Source organism: Podarcis raffonei, chromosome Z, assembly GCF_027172205.1.
Source record: "Podarcis raffonei isolate rPodRaf1 chromosome Z, rPodRaf1.pri, whole genome shotgun sequence".
NCBI classification, from domain to species: Eukaryota; Metazoa; Chordata; class Lepidosauria; order Squamata; family Lacertidae; genus Podarcis; species Podarcis raffonei.
In genome coordinates, this window is record NC_070621.1 from 23,902,832 (window position 1) to 23,923,491 (window position 20,660).

Consider the following 20,660-nt stretch of genomic DNA (forward strand, 5'->3'; position numbering starts at 1 on the left):
TGTGAGAAACAGAGAAAAGAGGACACCAGTGGATAAGGATGCTACAAATATTGCAAACAAATGCCCAGTGTTCAATTACACTTTTTCCTGAAGCAATGAAACTAATATTTTCTGCATTCTCTTGCTTTTCGAGGATCTGTAAACCAAGCCTTATGAGGAATGGTTGAGGGAGTTGGCTAGGCTTAGTTAGATTGGAGAAGAGAAGACTGAGAGATGACATGATAACTATCTTCAAATCTCTGAAGGGATGTCACATGGAAGAATGGAGCAAGCTTGTTTTTTGCTGTTTTGCTGAACAAATTCAAAGACAAGAAAGGAGATTCCGACTAAACATCAGTAAGAGCTGTTTGACAGTGTAACAGACTCCCTCGGAAGGTAGTGGACTTTCCTTCCTTTTAAGCAGAGGCTGGATGGCCATCGGTCATAGATTTAGTTGTGATTCCTGCATTGCAGGGAGTTGGAACAGATGACCCTTGAGGTCCCTTCCAGCTCTACATTTCTATGATTCTATGTGTACTGTTGTGAGCCCCTCAGTAGTGACACCTCTCACATTTTTGGGCTTGCTTCTGGCACATTTATAGAAAAGCTTGACCACCAAGCTGCAGAGGGAACATGTTTCTCGCTGAAATGCTCCATAGGATATGCCATGATGGCTTGGTGAAGTTCCCCAAGGCTGAACATGACTAATGTGCAGCAGGTTATCACCTGAAAGGGCTACTCCATGGATTTCCCAGTAAATTTATGCCTGTTATGCAAGATGAATGTCATACAGTCACTGCTCATATCCTCAGATTCAAAGGACAGATGATCAAAGGCTGGAGAAGTCTGTGCTTGGTGATGGGCTATAAATAGCCTCCAGACCATCTCCTTTTAAAGTACGTTTCCATGTAGTAGTCCCTGTGGTATTGCACAAAGTTGGGGAGTATTTGCAGGAGGTTAAGTGCTAAGTTTTCAGAGTCGTGGGTTAGGAGACAGATGCATTCCATCATTGTTCATCTATCTTCCCTCCTTTTCAAAGAACCAGGAGTGGATGGAATTTATCTAGTGGGTAGCCTGGAACTGTACTGAATTTGAGGTCTCTCAGATAACCCAAAAATTCTTTTTAGAAAATGCACACAAGTTCATTTATCATGCTTTTCCAATGCAGAAACTATGCCTATATTTACAGGGCTCTAGCAAAAAAATGCTACTGCCAGCCAGGGAGGTCCTGCTTCCCTCTGATATTCTCCCTCTCCCAGCACTGGCCCAGTAATGAGCAGCAAGGAGACAACTGTCTCTGGAAGTGAACTAGTGTTCCAGTGCCTGCTGTTTGCCTCATTATTAACATGGATGGGTTGTCAACCAGCCAGCAAGCAACACACCCACCAAGCAAGGTAAAGCTGCTTTATACCCAGACAACTGGTCCATCTAGCTCAATATTGTCTACACTGACTGGCAGTGGCTCTACTGGGTTTCAGGTATGGGTCTTTCCGAGCGCCCTACCAGGAGATGCCAGAGATTAAACATCGGCCCTTCTGAATGCAAAGCTGTTCCTCTACCACTGAGCTATGGTTCTAATAGTGGGGCTCTGTTGTTGATGGTGGTGGTAGTGTGCATGTTGGAGTGTCCACTGCAACATACTCAACCTGTGCTCAAGTGAGCACTACAATACTGCTGATTGTCCTCTTGCTGATGATCTCAGCGGACAGCTATGATAGTGGCATCTTCCGCTGAAGCGCTATTACTTGTACCCCATGTTACAGAGGCCTGACTGGCTTCCACTTAATGTTGCCAATCCCATGTTGTGGAACACTCTTAAAATATCCCTTTGGTCATGCCTCATGATGTGGTCTGGGAAGAGTCCTAAGGGGTACAAGGTCCCCCATCCTTGCCAAAAGGCAAGAAACCCATTTCCTTGCCTCCTTTGTGAAAGGCAAGCTCGTGCCAGCGCCCTTGGATTCCACTTAAGCACAGAACAGAGCCGACCAATTTAGATGGAGCCTATAGAGTGATTAAGCACTCTCTCTCTCTCTCTGGTAATCATGATGTCACTCTGGTTTCGAGCACTTAATCTGGGCAAAGTGAAGTCCGCCCCCTGCCCCCCCCCGAAAGTGGCATATAGGCCATCACGTTGCAAATGGGAATGTTTGCTGCAGTCGTCTCTAGTTTAAAAAGACGTCTGGAAGATTTGTCGCAACTCTCACCTTCTGGCAGGTTTTCTCATTCGATTCCATTTGGGATAATAAAGAGCAGAGTACAAGGCCTAGCAATATAGTTTGCCTTGACACAGTGATTTTAATTGCAGGCTGGAGTAAATGGGAGCAATTCCAACAGAGCCATCGGCCTGCTACAAATTCGACCCAGGAGATCCAGTTTAAGAGTATCAGGCACGGTCAGATGCAAAAGCTGCTAGCTTTTGCTGGCAGGAAAATAGGAGAAGATTGGGGGATGGGAGGACAGGGGAACACACACTGAAGATGCTATTTCTTCTGCGGTGCAGAAAGATTCCTCTGATTAAAAGGGGGTGTAAACAAAATTAAATGTACCTGCTTCTACACTAAAACCACAAAGCTCCCCAGGATGCAATAAGACTGCTACTCAGGAAACTGCCTTACACTGATTGAGCCTGGGTCCTTCTGCATGCAAATCAGGGGACACAAGTGTGGAGAAAATGTCTTTTTATTTGCTTAGGTGTTCTTGATCTTTTTTTTAGAAGCATGGTTTATTTAACCTGCATGTTAATGACTTTGTTTTTATGCTGTTCTGCTATTTCATTGATGGTTTTGTTGCTCTTTTACATGTTTGTAAGCCACATTGAGAGCCTCTTCAGTTGAAGAGTGGGATAGGGACGTAACAAGCTGCCTTATACGGAGTCATACCATTGGTCCATCTCGCTCAGTATTGTCTACACTGTCTGACAACGGCAGCTATCCAGGGTTTTGGGTGGGGTTCTCTCCCAAAGGCTGGGGATTCAATCTGGGACCTTCTGCATGCAAGTCATGTGTTCTTGCCCTTCTCATAAAAAAGAGCGAGAATCCAGCTTACATGGTTCAGAATAAAGGGATTTTTTAAATAGGAACATAGGAAGGTTCCTTTGACTGTTGGGGTCCCTTCCAACTCTACAATTGTATGATTCTAAGTTAGACCATTTGTCCATCTACCTCAATATTGTCCACACTGACTGGCAGCAGCTCCCCAGAGTTGAAGATGGGGAGGTCTTTCCCAGCCGTGGAGATACCAGGGATTGAACCTGGGACCATTTGCATGCAAAACAGATGCTAAAACTCTCATTTGGAGGCTCCCCTTCCTATGGAGTGAAATTTGCCTCTCAACTGAAACAGAGCCTCTCTGAGGCAAAGGAAGGGAGCCCCCTTAAGAGTTAAAGGCATCAGAAGCTGGACAACAGCATAGATTCTGCAGAGGCTGTAAGCAAGAGTTGTTAAATTTTAAACTTTCTGAGGCACGCAGCTCAAAGCTGAGTGCTTTGATTTCAGATCTTTTTTCCATTTTTTTGTTAAAGCAGAGAGCATTGAAGCTATGTACAAAGGAGGAAGAATGAGTGTGAGGGGATACTATACAGCTTGGCAAAAAACAGGCAATAATTGACTGCTTTCCCTCAGAAGCACGCAGTGTTGTTTAAGCAAAAGGAGTTGATGCTGTGGAGTTTGCCACTACAATTTGTATCCAATGCTGTCGTTCAGCTCACAAAGCAGACTTCTTCTTGCACACTGGAATTTCTGCCTGAAACCCTCTCAAATTCTCCTCCTAGGGATGGGAGAGACACTCTGGAGCAGATTTTGGGGGAGCATGGGGAGAGGAGAGGGAGGGGAACTCCTGTTTCATGAGCAGAACACTGCTCATGCAGAATTGGATAATGGTTTCAACCGCCTTTGCAGTGAACCTCGCCTTTGAACCTTGCACTATCAACCAGGAACTCCAAGTCTCACCCCAATGCAGAACGGATTGCTGGATTCTGAGAATCTGAGTCCCCGACACCAGTGGGAAATGATGCTCCAGGGGGCTGTGAGCATTCACCACCTCTGTTGCTCCCTCTAACCTAAGGTAGGGTTTGGGTTTGTTTTTTCCCCCAGAGGGTGGGGCAGGGAAAGGTAGTGGAAGAAAAGTTTAACTGGAACTGAATCAGGCACAGCCAGCTTGCTATGGGCTGGTGTTGCTGACAGCCAGGAGGACTTCTCCAATGGCAATGAAATGATTGTGAAAATCATTTGTTGGCTTTCCCCATTACGATTCCACCAGCACAGCCACTACCTTGTGCCAAACAGGGATAAGTAAGAATACATGCATACATACCTCACAAATGTCCTTCAGGTGTTTGATATAGTGGCGCTCCGTGCTCATGATTTCATTAATGACATTGGCTCTCATCTGGTCTCGGTTCTGGAGGGTCCTCCCGAGACAAAGGCAGTCAGCAGCATTTGGGTCCAGGTGCCCATTCTGTACTTCACTCGTCCCTTCCTCAACACCATCTTCCTGGTTGACCCATAGCTGTAGGGAAAGGAAATGCAACACTATGAAGTTTAGCTTTGGAGATAAGCTTCTCCATAGCTCATCTCTACTTCACCATTCTTTCAATTCTCCCTAATGTCTGATGTAAACCTCTGAAACGTCTCAGAAATCTGTACTTTCCACCTCCAACAATTTTTTAAATAGATTTTTAAGAACAGGTCATGAAATTATAGGAATTTGCAGCTATGACTAAATTGACACCTTTAGAGAGCAAAAGCAAAAGCATGATAGTTTTTCACTAAGATAAAATACATTTAATGAGTTGGTTGGCTTCCATCTGTCTCGGGAGACAATGGAGCAGTGCACCTTTGGAGGGTGAAGTCAAACTGTTTGAAGATTAAAGCGCCTGCTGTGGCAGTAGAGACTAATGTGGAAGAAACATGTTTTGTTGCAGCTGGGGTGGTAAAAGAAAACAGTTGTTGCCAGAAGCAAATTATTGGTTCATAATGTTTAAAGCATAAGGAAAAGCAATGTGTGAATTTACTATGTATTTATTTGCAATATGTCTCCAACCTGACATATGTGCAAATCTCCTTGCACATACCCATATTATATGCTTTGTTGAAGCTTTAGAAATGAATAATTGATTGTGCTTTGCAAAGGTTATCATCTGATATTTATAAGCTGACAATTTATTATTTTATTTCCCTGCCCACCCCCAGAAAAAAGAAGGAAAGAAGGCCACTTTGCAGAACCTTCTCCAAATGGTCTCCGCAGGGGGGCAATGCCCTGGAACAATGCTAGGCGGAGGATGCAATGCATTGTGGGAATGCAAAATGGGGACTAGGCTGCCCACCGAAGTTGTTGCTGTTGCCACCTGCAATGGCAACAACAAAACTTTAAAAGAAAACAACAACAGAGTTTGTGCTATTGCCACTGCTAATAGGGACCCCTATAATGATCATCATCATCATCATATTTAATACCCATTATCACCAACAGGTCCCATGGCCAGGTCACAACAATTTTTTAAAATAATATAGTCACAGCTGGAAACAGTAGGGAGAATTTCTCCCCCCCTTAAGAAATTTGGTGACATGATTTCTGCAGTTTGCACACAAATAGGGTGAAGAGTTTTGAGAGACCATTTCCATCTAAACCTTTTGAGGAGGAGTCTGAGTCCACGGTCAGCTCTTGGCTTCCTATATATCTTCAAAGGGCACTACTTAGCCATCCTCTCTTCTCCAAGCTAAACAAACTAGTGCTGTGCCAATAAATATTCCTTCTTTTTTTAAAAAACAAAAACAAAACCCCCCACTATTCATCAATTAATGAGAAAAGAAATTGCATCTCCAAATGATTAGAAGAGAGGAAAAAATCAGTGGACTCTTCATGGGTGAAGTTTAGGGTTTCTGATGTTGCCAAAGGGGTGTTTGTGAGTGTCCTGTTGTTGTTGTTGTTGTTGTTGTTGTTGTTGTTGTTGTTGTTGTTGTTGTTGTTCTACAAATCATCTCATCAATGCCTTGAACTCTGTAACTTTCCCTGGTGGCCAGCTTCAATTAAAGCCTAGGCAAGACATCATGAGGTAACTCCTCTCAGGAGGATTTTTCAGATCAGGAAGCACAGCCAGCTAGGGAGGATGCAGACTACTGGAAAATGTTTACTGGAAGTAAACAACAACAACAACACCCTGGGCCACCTTGCAATGATAACACTCTCATAACACCAGAACTCATGCATATTCAATGAAGCTGAATGCTGGATAATTCAGGACAGATAAAAGAAAACACATAATACAGTTATGCAGTATTTCTCTGCCCATTTCCAGCTGCTCAAATACAGCCTGCTAAGATAAGAATCACAAAACATCATGTAATGCGTAGCTTAAGCTGTAAGTCTCAAGTGATTTCAAACAGGAGAAAAGTGTAACTCATTTTCTCTGGACAGGAACCTAACTGGATTTCTAAACATGTTTTCTCAGTAGTAACTCCCACTTCATTTAACAGAATTTATGAAACCAAACAGTTAGTTTTATGAAACTAGAAGCTTGATCTTTGATTTTGATTTTTTTTTAGTATGGACATACGTCTCGACTGCATAGCTCCTTCTCTCTCCTTCCCTAAGACCACCTAAAAGGCACAGTCACATCAGACTGGACTATAACCATTAAAAATAAATTGGTCTTTTTTTATTTCAGATGGGACATAAGTGCAACTAAGGCTGCAATTTTAAAAACAAGCAGTAGGATTATCTTCTGATTAAAAATGCTTAGGATTGTACTGCAAATTTCTCTGGATTGGAGCCTAATAGTGCAATCCTGTGGGTGTCTGGCCTTTAGTAAGTAACATTAATTCAACAGGACTTTCTCTAAGACAAGGGTCTATGAGCTTGCAGCTTCAGTTTATAAAGTTAAGAGTTTTACTCCTTTAGTTTTGTTGATCTCCTCCTCCCCACTTTTTCCCCCCAAGATCCCTTAAAAATATGACTAGAAGGCGCAACCATCTCAGTCCGGTCTGAAAACATCCAACAATTTTAAAATAGAAACAGTGAGAGGTCGAAATAAGTCCTAAGTACATGGCATGGTATTCTTTAAATTCCAATGCTTCCTTCCCATTCATAATTGAAAATGATTGCCGCAAACAGAAGAACTCTGTTCATTAGCCATCACAGTCCAGCAGCAAAAAGCATGCATATTAAGAAAAGCATGCAAGTTATACTCTGCGCCAAAATATAATTTAGCAAGTACAAAGCTGCTGTTGCATTTACAACATGTACCTTTGAAATGGCTGTGTCCTTTTAATTTGCAAAAGGCTCCATCAATTCTTTTTCCCTACAATGTATGTTCACCACTCTTCTGTCTGATGATTGTACTTCGCTAAACAACATTCTTTTTATTACTGTGCCAGTGTTTTCTCTTCCTACAGAGAACTTTAAAGGTCAAGAAATGGGAGATCTCAGAGACGGCCTACCAATTTCCCTAACTTAGGATTTAAAGACACAGTGAGCATAAAATAGGTTATTTTCAAAATGAAGTGGAAAAAATACATAATGGGCTTTTTAAGAATAGAAAACCAATTCCAGAAACTGGGCTAAGCAAGGAAAAGAAATACTGTGTACAAAAAACAAACAAACTATGAGATAGGGGACAAATTACAAATGTCTTTGTTGAGATCCCTTTTTGTCTGATCACTGAGTTTTTTCGTGCACCCAATTCAGGGCCATTCCACACATTCTACAGATGTAAACCACAGTCCACTGCAAATATCAGGGAGTTCTATCCAATGCAGCTCCCTGTTGAATGCGGGACGTGCTGGTTTGCAAACAAAATTATCAAGGGACTGGAGTAACTCCTCTAAGAGACATGGTGACAATGTTAGTTTAAGGAAGAGGGGGAAATGGTAAGTAAGGGAAGATGTGACGGAAATGCTTAAAATTATGCATCATGTGGAGAAACTGGACAGAGAGACATTTTTCTCCCTCTCATAAAACTAGAACCCCAAGTGATCTAATTCCCAGTTTAAGGTGGAGCAAGGATCCTTTCCGGGATGCGGGTGGCGCTGTGGGTAAAACCTCAGTGCCTTGGGCTTGCCGATCGCATGGTCGGCGGTTCGAATCCCTGCGGTGGGGTGAGCTCTCGTCTTTCGGTCCCAGCTCCTGCCCACCTAGCAGTTCGAAAGCACCCCTAAGTGCAAGTAGATAAATAGGGACCGCGTTATAGCGGGAAGGTAAACGGCGTTTCCGTGTGCTGCGCTGGTGCTGGCTCACCAGAGCAGCTTCGTCATGCTGGCCACGTGACCCGGAAGTGTCTCCGGACAGCGCTGGCCCCCGGCCTCTTAAGTGAGATGGGCGCACAACCCTAGAGTCGGACATGACTGGCCCGTACGGGCAGGGGTACCTTTACCTTTACTTTAAGGATCCTTTCTAGGTGTGAACAGTGGTGACCCCAGACTTGTTATTCAACTATTCAACTGTCAAGTGTGTTTTATAATTGTTTTGAACGTGAAAATGTGTTAGTATATTCAACTTCTTCTGAAAATCAGGATATGAAAATGTAACTTGCAGAAAAGTGATTTTTATTGTTATTTTTTTAATCTGAGTTACAAAAGAGTGTGCGCGCGTGAGAAATCTCCCAGAAAAAGACCTTACACCCTTCTCTCCAACCACACCTACCCAGCGTTATATAAGAGGCTCACCTTCTGACTCCTAACACTTTGTACCTTTTCCAGCAATAGTAAAACTGAGAGCCCATTTTAATGTCTTACATGAGGGAGCAGAAATGAAATGCAGAGAATAAGGCTGTCAGCTCTTGTTTTTCATGTCCTGATGCACCTAAGGTGGAACAGGGGAGTCAGGCTGCAAAAAAAAAAAAAAAAAAAACACTTCCTCTACGATACTGAACCTACTAGTAGTGATGCTGGGGTCAAACAGAACCACTGTTGTAAAGGCAAAGCAAAGCTTTTACTTGGCAGGCTCTGAGTGAGTGGAGTAAAAACTAGAGGGTTGTTCTTAGAAAAGGGAAGAATCACACTGTTCCATGCAGTGGAAAGCTGTACCTTTGGGCTTGTTCTCATAGCTTGCTGTGAGTTATAGCCTAGAGACATGCTTTCAGTGCCAGCTTACGGAGAGTGAAAATAAAGGAGGTAGGTGCACTTAAAACATCATGTCAAACTACTATTGGTGCGAACTGTTGCTTAGAACCCAAAACCATGGCATGAACTTCCAACATGTTGACAGGCAAATAATGATTTCTACTCCCATTCTCCAGTCTTTTGACACTCAGCTTCATAACTACATTCTTGCCTCTGTGGTACATGGTTAGGGCTGAGCACACTGACTGTCTTAAAGGAGGTCCCAGGTTCAGTCTCCAGCTTCTCCAAATGGGGCTGGGAGAGTCCCTTGCTAGAAAATCTGAAGAGCAACCGCCAGTCAATGCAGAAAATACTGAACTAGATGGATCTGGGTCTGACTCAGTATAAGGCAATATAAGGGTCTGACTCAGTACAAGGCAGCTTCCTCTGTTCTTCTATGGCTTGTAAATTCAGACATCTCACCTAACCACGATGAAGCACAAGCCCACAGCTTGCAAAGCCACTTCATGCCAAAGTCACGTTTCGGTCTGCCATTTTGATTCAAGACGGTGCCTAGCATCCAAACATTGATTAAGATTGTCGCCTCCATCCCGGGATCTCTCATGGCAACAATATCTCAAGAGGTGGCTGAACCTATGCCAAGAAATGGGCAAAGTCCCTCCAAAGTCACATTTCGGTTTGCCATCTTGAATCAAAATGGCGCCTAATGTTCAAAAGTCTGTGGAAATTGCTGCCCCCACTGCAAAAACCCTCTGGCAAAGTTTGGCGATAATTAACTCAAAAAGTGTCCAAATGCAGAGAGAACAAACAAATGGACAGGTGTGTATACAATAAGAAACTAATTGAAGCTGTGCTGATGTGAACAGCTAGCAGAGAAAGAGCTCTAAAACTTATCGGAAAAATAACACTTTCATTGTTCTCTAAGGCAGTAATGTGAAAATACCCCTAGCCCTTTGAGGGAAGTGCTGCCTCATCCAAGAAGGATTGCAACCCTCCATCTGAAGAGACGGGTTTCCCCCATTCACAGCATCAGTCATCTTATCTGGATTAAGTGCCAGAATGTTCCCCCTCACCCAGCCCAAAACTGCCTCAAGGTATTGAGTCAGAAGTTTAACAGTCTCCCTGGGACACTTAGTTGGAAAAGCAGAGTAGGCAACACTTCAATCTAAACCACCAGATAACTTTCCCCAGTGGTTTCATGTACATGTTGAACAGCATGTGACATGGGGCGGGGAAGCACCTGAGGAAGGCTGGCCTTTGTCAATCTGCTACTCTTCAGATGTTTTGGACTACAACATGCTGACTGAGGCTGAAAGGGCTTGTAGTCCAAAACATCTGGAAGGCAGTAGCTAGTGAAGGGTGCTGTAGGACAAGGCCAATCACAGCCAGTTTATCACTTCAGCATGTAAAGTAAGCAAGGCTGGCCAAAGACAGTTTGCTGCCTCCTAAGAGATCCCACAGATTTGTCATTCTCTCTCTCTCTCTCTCTCTCTCTCTCTCTCTCTCTCTCTTATTGCAGGGGTGCCCTGATGGCAAAAGTGGTTTTTTGTGACCCTCTCTAAGGCCATCCCAATTCCCCCCATTTATATTTTTGATATTTAAAAGTGGAAGCTTCTGATTATCTTCCTCACTGTTGTGCCAGAGGCAAGGCGGGGGTGGGGGTGGGGAATAAGCCTTAGTCTTGATCATATAATGACATGGCACAGCTAATCATCACATGCAGTGAGTATTTCCCTCAAGCATTCAATAAGGGGTATCACTTCCAGGGGGTCCCACTGTCAACTCTGGCCCAACAGGTATAGAAATAATGCAAAATCTCTTTAACCAGAAGCAAAAGCATTTAGACAAGGAACACTGGAAGCTGCCTTATACCCAGTCAGACCATTGGTCTATATAGTTCAGTATTGTCTATGCAAACTGGCAGCAGATCTCCCAGGCTTCAGACTGGGTGCCTCCTAGCCCTATTTGAAGATACCGGGAATTGAACCTGGGGCTTCTGGATGCAAAATAGATGCTCTAACGCTGAGCTATGGTCCCTCCCCCACACCAGTTCCAGTCTCTGAAACCCCCACCCAAATCATCTCTCTCCAATTATTAAGACTTACAAATATAAATAAATTTCAGATATTTGTTAGGAGCTTGGGGATTTGAAGGATTGCTGCAGAGGTTTCATATAGTGGTGTCTAAAAGGTAGACAGGTTTTTGAGCTTCAAAGGGTTACACCCTGTACAGTTTTAATTGGGCCTGTTGGCCCAGTCACAACACTGCCAAGCAAATCTTCTATGCTTCACTTGCCTGCCTACTCAACCCTGCTTGATGGTTTGCTTTAGACAACAGTGCACTTGAAGAGACAAATTGGGGGTGGCATGCTCTTAGTTTGGTACCTTATTAGATGTAATCTTCACTTGGATGAGACACTGTTCCAGTTCCAACACTCTTTTCAGTGTTTTGCTGAAGCCTAGACCTCTCCATGGGATATGAGTGCACTCCCTGTGGAGACCCTACTCTAATCTCTCCCATTATGACCTAGGTTGTTTACTGTGAGAGACTGAGTAGAGGAGGCATCTTCCTTGCAAAAAGCCAGAGATGACAAGAGTGGGATCCATGTCAGGGGAGACTTGGATCTGAGAAGTGTCAGACTCTGTTATCTCAGCCTACCTCTGGCTGAGAGGAAAACTTAAAGTGGGGAGATGCATTGTCTGGGGAGTCATTGTTCCCTACACCAAGATCTTGCAGGTCAGAAGATATACATTTACTGCATTCTGAAGGCTCAGAGTGCCCCTCACTGCCCCATGCCATGGGAGACAACACTTGTAGAACTAGGCAATGCCCATTTAAGAAACAGAGATAGTTCCCCTGAGAGGAGCAGGATAAAAGCAGGTCCAGATCAGCCAGCCTTCAAAAGGCGTCAATATGCTGCTAAAAGAGCCATTCTTCCTGGATGACTTCCAGCCAACACCTGGCATAGTGATCTGTCTAGGGTGCTGAATAAGACTGAACAGTTGTGATCCTCCTGCCCCATTGGACTTGACTGTGATCTTGGTATAACCTTGCCCTTCCAGGTAAGTGCCTCTGCTCCAGTCTCTCCTGAGAGCCCTGAGCCAAGCTAGGATGAGACAGGGCATTACACAGGTGAATCAAATAGGTGAGAACAGTGTAGTCATGGAGGCAGCAGTGTCTTTCTGGCAGCTGACTCAGTAGGATAAGAGCAGGAGGTGAAAGACACACCCTCATCCAGAAAAAGTGACAACCCTACTCTTGGGGGAAATTGCCAGCATGCAAATGAGGTTCCTATGCATCAGCTGAGAGATGGGGAGTAGGACAGGAAATGAGTGCAGCTGGAGTCCTCTTCAGGCATTCAGAAAGAATGTGTAAGGGGTTAAATTGGAGGACGATGGCATGCACACAGCTCCTCTTCCCAATCCCCACACTGAGCAGGAAGGTCTGAAGGGAGCATCTAAGCATGTACACATGTAGAAGGCTCCCTGCAACTGGGAACTCTGTTATCCAATCAAGCACACTTAGAAACCCTCTTCCAGCCTTCCTGCTTGATCTGGGAGGATCCATTGTGGAGCAGGGCACAACCTGCACAGCTGCTCCCTCCCCAGTTTGGGCCTCACATTTTCTTTCTGACCTCCTAAAAAAGGCTTCAGAGGGCAGCCAGGCTTGTAATAATAAGATACAGTATTGGAAAAATTTGGAGGGTGCTTGTTTGGCAAATAGCACTTGTAAGAAACTAATAAAATACAACTGGCACAAGGTCTGAAGCATAAAGACTGGTACACGTACATGACTAATCATGAAAACAGAGAACTTCATTTTCTGGTTCAGGGTGAGATATTAAAGGTTATGTTTGTTTGATGGTTCAATATGCTGCAAGAACTTATTAATGATAGATATAGATATTAACTTATTAACTAACTAATTAATGATAGATAGATAGATAGATAGATAGATAGATATAACAAGAAAGCCCCATGGAAACACACTCATCCCGCATAACTACTCTCAATTCCTGGTATCTGCTACATGCAAGGTCAGCAGCTGAGGGAGAGAAATGAGCCGGGTTTTGCTGCTGTCCACTCTAGAGGAATAAGGGGTTTTAAGAGCCCTTTGTCTATGTCTAAAAGGGAGATGTGAAAAATGAGGGCTTTGTAAAAAACTTTGTTGCTGTTCCCACAGCAAATTAAGGTTTCAAGGCACCCTTTACCTCCATCTCCCTTGTGTATCTCATCTACACAGGAGAAAAGGGAGTGACATAAAGAGAGTCCCTGGCAACTAGCCCAAGGGTGCTGAGCCACCACATGCCCACCCCTACACTCAGATGTCCCAAGCACCCCTTTCCTTAAAAAGGTAAAAATAATAAATAATAAATCACATTTAGATATTTAAGCCTACAGCTATTTAAAAAAATAACACCTGCATTTACTTGGAGGCAAAGACAGTGCAGCAGGAAGATTCCTGCTTGCAAGTCTCCTTTGAGCATTTGACACAACTCTCCATTTAGCTGGTTAGACAGAACATTTTCTGCAGCTAACCTCACTCATGTTGCCTCTCACTGAGCTGCTCTGTGTTTTTGTGTGAGCAGAGTAGGAGTGAGAAACATTTCTGACAATCGTGCTTTTCATATTGTTGCGGGTGGGAGAACTGAGACTGTAAAAACCACAGGAGTCCCTTCAAGGAACAATGACAAGACTGCAGAGCCCAACACTCTGGTCTTAAGATTCCTCCTACCGAGCAATAGTCATGCGTAACAGGAAGGCCATCTTGATGAAAAGGAGAATTGCATTTAAGAAATCTGCAATTATTATTTTTTAAAATAAAATATTTAGCAGGATTTATATATAGCTTATTCATAAAAACCTTTAATGGTTTACATAAAGTGATTTATATTGAGAAGTGGTAGAGTGGTTAGAGTGCTGGGGTAGAACCTTCAAGAGCAGAGTTCAAATCCTTACATAATCATGGGGGTCAGTCACCATCTCTCTGCCTAACCCACCTCACAGGGTTGCTGTGGGGATAAAAAGGAGATGAGGAAAAACCATATATGCCACCTTGAGCTCCTTGGAGAAAAGGTGGGATAGAAATGTAATAACAACAACAACAACAACAACAACAACAACAACAACAACAACAACAGCCTTTGTGATAGGGACAGGGGGGAATTAGGTTCAGCTTGAATTTTAATGTGAACCCTAACTTGCACTTTCTAAACACATATAATCCTTCAAAATTAACACTGCTCTGAATTTTGTAATATGGTTTTTATTTATTCTTATTTATTAAATTTAGCTACTGCCCTTTGTCCAATGATCGCAGGGTGGTTTACAATATAAAAACACAACAATAAATTGCAGAGTAACAAACAAAAACAATACTGCCTCAGTTCTCAAACCAAAAAACCATGTGCATATTAATGGGATGTTTACCTAGGAACATATATATAATTGAAAATAACATACAAAAAAAGCAAGAATGGTGGGTTATGATGGTTCATTCCTGAAGACTCACAGAATTCATTGGATTCCTGAGTGCACTGGGTGAGTTTCTAGTAGCTAGAGCGTAGTGACCCTCTTGAAGCCCTCGTCATGCTGTGGAACAGTTAGATGTGTTGGGCTATTGACACGACTGTCCTGAGCACCCTCTCCTGCATTGTGGGGCCTGTTGTGTACTTTGGCTCACCACTGAACTAGGGGCAAGGAAAGAGACCAGACAATGGCTAGAGTGCAAGTGATGAAAGAAGCTGACAGAGTATGAGTGAAACATAACTGCAGAGCAGTCAGAGCGGTGAAGAAGGCTCACTTTTCTGCCTCCATTCACATCTTAAAGTAGCCACCACGTGGAACATTTTCATATTGTTCAGGGTCTGTTAACATCTACTTCAGGGAAGCGAGTTTTAGGCCCAGTGTAAATTGTATGCAAGGCACTTTGAGGGTAAAGTCACTTGCTTTCGTAGAAATATCAATGCCACATCCACACTCACTACATTCAGCGGCGTAGCTAACTGCTCCGGTGCCTGGGGCAGGGGGGTGTCCTGCAGCCAGGGGTGGGGTGAGGCGAGCCTCTCCGATGCTTGGACCCTCTCCGCTGCCTCCCCCTTAGCTGTAGGGAGGCTGAGGGAGAGGCAGTAGGCAGACGCAAATCCTATGCTGCCGTTTCAGGCAGTGTGGAACCTGCAGGCATCTATGCCACCATGTCACACCTAAAATGTTTCGTGAGCCCATTTTTTGAAAAAACACACACTCATTTTGTCAAACCCCCCTCCTCAGTGATGACACCCGGGGTGGACAGCACCCCCTGTACCCCCCTTCCTCTGCCACAGACTACATTCCCCAGTGAGGCATCCAGTGCAGCATCTGCTTCAACTTATTGGGATCAGCTTCAGTTGATGTCGCCTGACAATGTGGACAAGGTTCTTGGGACAATGCAACCAGTGGCCAGCAACATCTCTCTTCAACCCTTGCTCCTCTTGGCTTCTTAAAGCTTGCCATGGGATTATGAATGTGTGGGTACAGGGTGTGGGCAAAACATCCATGTGAAAGGGAGTGGTCCTGGCTGTCCTGAAAGATGCAGTTATCAAACCACTCCTGAAAAAGCCCACTGTGGACCCACTGGCTTGTGACACAATGTGACAACTACTGCCCAGTTGCAAATACTCTCTTTTTCGGGTAGGTGATTGAGAGGGTTGTAGTGCAACAATTGCATGGTCTCTTGGATGAAACCAATTTCATCCAACGGACCAATTTCAATCTATGTTCAGGCCTGGTTATGGGACTGCATTCACCTTGGCCACCCTGATGGTTGGAGAAGGATGTGGTGAATGCAACTCTATTATTCTTACTTGATCTGTCAGCAGCTCCCTGGCAATTGTGCTTTGGGCGCCACAGGGTACCATCTTGTTCCCTAATGCTGATTAACATATGTGAAGCTGTTGAAGTCACCGTTGCAAGATTTGGAACGTGGTGTCATTAGTATGCTGATAATACCTAGCTCTCCTTCACTGTAACATCTGAATCAGGAGAGGTTGTGGAGCCTTGGACCGGTGCCTGGACTCGGTGGTGGGCTGAATGAGTGCCAAGAAACTGACTCTAAATCCTGGCAAGACAGCGGCACTGTTGGTGGGTGGTTCCCAAGTCTGGATAATTGGTCAACTGCCTCCTTTGGATGGAATCGACATCCCTCAGAAAGAGGAAACTTGCAATCTGGGGATGCTCCTGGATCCATCTGCTGCTAGAGGCCCATATGACATCAGTAGCTAAGAGTGACTTCCACCAGCTTTGGCTGGTACATACCGTATTTTTTGCTCTATAAGACGCACTTTCCCCCTCCTTAAAAGTAAGGGGAAATGTGTGTGCGTCTTATGCAGCGAATGCAGACGGGAGGCTCTGTCAGCGCTCCCTTTAAAGAGCCACATGGAGCGTGTGTGCAGCTCTTGGGGCCTTTTCCTGAGCGCTCTTTAAAGGGAACGTGGCTCTTGGGGGAGCCTTAGCCGCGCACAGCCTCTCCAGGCCGGAGAGGCTGCGCGTGGCTAAAGAAGATGCCAGGACAGCGAGCGGGATGCATCCCGCTGGATGTCTTGGCTTCTGGCTTAGCCACAGGATGAAGTCTCCGCAGGGGAGTGGGGAGCCTCCCCTAAAAAGTAGGTGCGCCCAATCGTCCGGTGCGTCTAATAGAGCGAAAAATACGGTAATTTACATTCTTTTCTGGACCACAATAGCCTGATCACTGCATCCATGCACTGATAGTCTCCAGGCTGGATTATTGCAACAGGCTTTATGTGAGACTGCAAAATAATAATAATAATAATAATAATAATAATAATAATAATAATAATAATTTATTATTTCTACCCCGCCCATCTGGCTGGGTTTCCCCAGCCACTCTGGGTGGCTTCCAATAAAACACTAAAATACAATAACCTATTAAACATTAAAAGCTTCCCTAAACAGGGCTGCCTTCAGGTGTCTTCTAAAAGTGCAAACTTAATTCAACCTCTGCTTAAAAACCTCCAGTGAAGTCTACCAACTTCCAAGAGAGTCCATTCCTTTGCCAACAGGTCTTACCATCAGAAAGTTGTTGCTGATGTTTAGTCAGAAACCCCTTTCTTGTAACTTGAAGCCATTGGTTTGGATTCTACCTTCTGGAGCAGGAGAAAACAAGCTTGCTCTGTTTTACATGGGACGGTCTATTAGATATTTGAAGGTGGCTATCCTATCCCCTCTCAGTCTCCTCTTATCCAGGCTAAACATACCCTAATTAATATCATTAACAACAACAAAACCAAACGAAAAACCCTAAACAATACCACAACCCAAGAGTGTGTTCAGCAACTTTTGTAGCTGGGGTCAGTCCATGTCCCACTTTTCTAGGCCAGGTGGGAAAAGGCCAGCAAGGCAGGGAGCAAGTTTTCCAGGACTCACAGCCCAACCTGTTCTCAATCCTGAGTAAGCAGGGGACCTGCCAGCAGCAACAATGGGGTAGCAACCAAAGTGATATCCAGGGCTACTCCAAGATCAGAGTCCAATCAAGCAGAGTCCACAACAAAGAGGTAGGCAAGAGGCAAAAGTGAGAGGAGTCCATGGCCAGGTTTGTGATAGGCAGGACATAGATCTGGTATATTGATGTTGTCTAAGCAGCTCTTCCAACCCAACACTGGGGGTTTTCAGTGGGAGCTGCTGGAACCAAATGCTTACATCAGCTGACTCCTGTTAACTTCCTCCTTCCCAGAGGTCTTCTTAAGAGGAGGGCCTTATTCCTGAAAAGTTTGCTCTTGCCTGTAGTCCTTGCCTGTAGTCAGGTCCTTCTCCAGATGGGTCAGGTTTCCCTCTGGCATTAAAGGCGACACTTGATCTCAGACTTGGGACCCATTCCATCTCAGCGTCAGAGGCTAACCTCTCTCCTAGGTAAGAGAAGTTTGGGGAAGTGCTTGGTGCCCAGTTGCTTCCTGGTGGGTGCTAGCTCTAATGCAGATTGAAATGATTACTTTAATGACAGCACTGGATGCAAAGGGGGATTAGAAACCAATTAGCTGACCAGACATATCAATACTCTAACCTCAGAATGGCCAGAAGGTAATGAGGGGTTTCTGGCCAACCAGAACTTACAGCCAGGTTACTGAGGTGTCTCTCGTGAGGAAAGGTGGTGGCATCTTCCAGGAAATGCATATTTAGACTTAATCCAATTACCAGTGGAAAATGCCTTAGGGCCAAATAAGAGCACATGGTTGCATTCAAAATGGCAAAGGTTCCAAGGACTAATCAGGCTGCAACCACTGTGAGAGAGGATTTGGCTTAGACCAATGCAATGGTACCATATTCACTGCTCTGAGCAAACACAAAACAGACACATCATTTACAGGACATGTGCAAAGTTCCAGCTGACTTGAGCTTCTTGGTAATGTATGTATAAACATATATGTGATGCTTTAAAATAAGCTAGAATAAATAAAAAGTTGCTATTCTGAAATGCCCACTGTCTTCCCATTTCAACAAGAGGAGCTGATATTATATGTAATCTGTTTTAGCTTTTAAAAATTCTGAATATTAAATTGTTGCTACCTGCCCTGCTGGTGCAGGATGGATAAGAAATTTGATTTGATTTAATTCAATAATAAAATTATTTTAAAAGTCCTTGCACTAGTGGAAATGCTTATTTGGATGCTGATGCCCATATACATAAGCAGGCACTTCCCCACTGAGGTCCCATGCTGTAGACAGATTGCTACAGTAGTTCTTGGAAAGTCTTCACCGTGACAAATCTGGGAAGAAACTGCCAATTTTTTAAGATGCAAACCTAAAGCATCTGAAAAACAGTCCCTGCAGGGTTGGGGGAGAAGTATTTATGAAACAAGGTGAGGTGCTTGATTTGCTCTCCTTGCTGTTGTACTTTGAAGGACATTTGTCCAGAACAAACTGTTCTGCTGTAAAGAGGATGCTTAGTCCTCACATTTAGCCTTAGGTTTTGTTTTGAGTCTGGTTCCCACATTAACACCATCCATTTGAAACAGCATCCAGTTGCCAAGAGACTTCTGTTCTGCTCAAAGAGCTGCAATTGTCAGAGTGATTTAACAATCAATCCCTCTTCACAGGGAACCCTGGGAATTGTAGCTCTGTGAGGGGAATCATAGAACTGAGTTGGAAGGAATCCCAAGGGTCATCTAGTCCAACCCACTGCAGGAAACTCAGCGAAGGAGAGTCCACTACCTCCCGAGAAAGAATGTTCCACTGTCAAACAGCTCTTACTGACATTTAGTCGGAATTTCCTTTCTTGTAACTTGAAGATATTGGTTTGAGGTCCTACCCTCCAGAGCAGAAGAAAACAAGTTTACTCTGTCTTCCATGTGACAGCCCTTTAGATATCTGAAGATGGCGTTCATATCTCCTCTCAGTCTCTTCTTCACCAGGCTAAACATATCCAGTTCTCTCAGTCATAAGGCTTTGTTTGTAGACCTCTGCACACATTCCAGCTTGTCAATATCCATCTTAAATTGTGGTACCCAGAATTGGACACAATATTCCAGGCATGGTCTAAGCAAGGCAGAATACAGCGGTACTATTACTTCCCTTGATTGGGTGCTATACTTCTGTTTATGCAGGCTAGAATAGAAGTAGCTTCTTCTTCTTCTTCTTCTTCTTCTTTTTCTTTTTGCTTCTGCATCACACTGTTGACTCATGTGAAGCTTGTGGTCTACTAAGACCCCAAGATCCTTTTCACATGTCCCCCCATCTTATCCCCCCATCTTATCCTGGAGCAGCTGATTCTTCCTGCCTAAGTGTAGAACCTGACTTGTTTTTTTAGAAATCACAGCATCCTTTTCTAAGTGCTCACAGACTGACTGTTGAATGATCTGTTTCAGGACCTTTCCTGGTATTGATGTCAAGCTCACCAGTCAGTAGTTACCTGGGTTTTCTAACAACTCACAGTACCTTTAATGAACTACAGATCCCAGAATTCTTTGGGGGAAGCCATAACTGTTTAAAGTGGTATCACTGTGTGTTAACTATATAGTGTGCATGTGGCCCAAGAAACAGAATCAAGGAGGAAGCTCTGCAGATGAAGAGGCGGGACTCTGCAGACAGAAGACAGCTTGATTCTGAATGCCTTGACTCATGAGAAGCTCATTTGCACTTGACCCCAGTGGAGTGCCTTTTAACTTTCTTCCATATATGTCAATGGCTGCTATTTAATTCTACAGGGAAATATCTAGTAGAAAAAGCTTGCCTCCCACCCCAACTACAATTGTATAGGGGTGGGTGTTTGGTTTGCCTCTGCAGAGATGCACTACACCCCCAGACGTCTTTGTAATATACAAGCCTTCGCTATACACACACCAGTTATCATAAAGGCATTTTTCTTGCAAATGGTAATTATTACTGTTATCATAACTGGTTGACATTATGAACAGTGAACATAAATTACGGATTAAGACAAGCTAGGGTGGTTGGTATAACCTCAGGTGGAAGAGACAGAAAAAGCAATGCACCATCAGAAAAGTATTGCATGTGCTGCTTATAAAATTGCCTCCTCTTTCCACCCACCAGCACAGAGCTAGTCAAATTACCTGGAAAGTTAAGCAGATAACACCCAACTCAGATGATTTTGTAAGGAAAAAGGAATCGCCATATC

The 20,660-nt window shown here is 44.0% G+C and overlaps 1 protein-coding gene across 11 annotated transcripts in view; it reads right to left on the reverse strand.

Annotated features, from left to right (window-relative positions):
- Nucleotides 1-20,660, reverse strand: part of ARHGEF9 (Cdc42 guanine nucleotide exchange factor 9) — a 278,066-nt gene that overhangs the window by 47,900 nt on the left and 209,506 nt on the right. For all 11 annotated transcript variants that reach the window (XM_053374041.1, XM_053374042.1, XM_053374044.1 and 8 more), the window contains one exon: nt 4,291-4,485. In XM_053374041.1, coding sequence (XP_053230016.1) covers nt 4,291-4,485 — 195 coding nt within the window. The remainder of the gene's footprint in view (nt 1-4,290; nt 4,486-20,660) is intronic.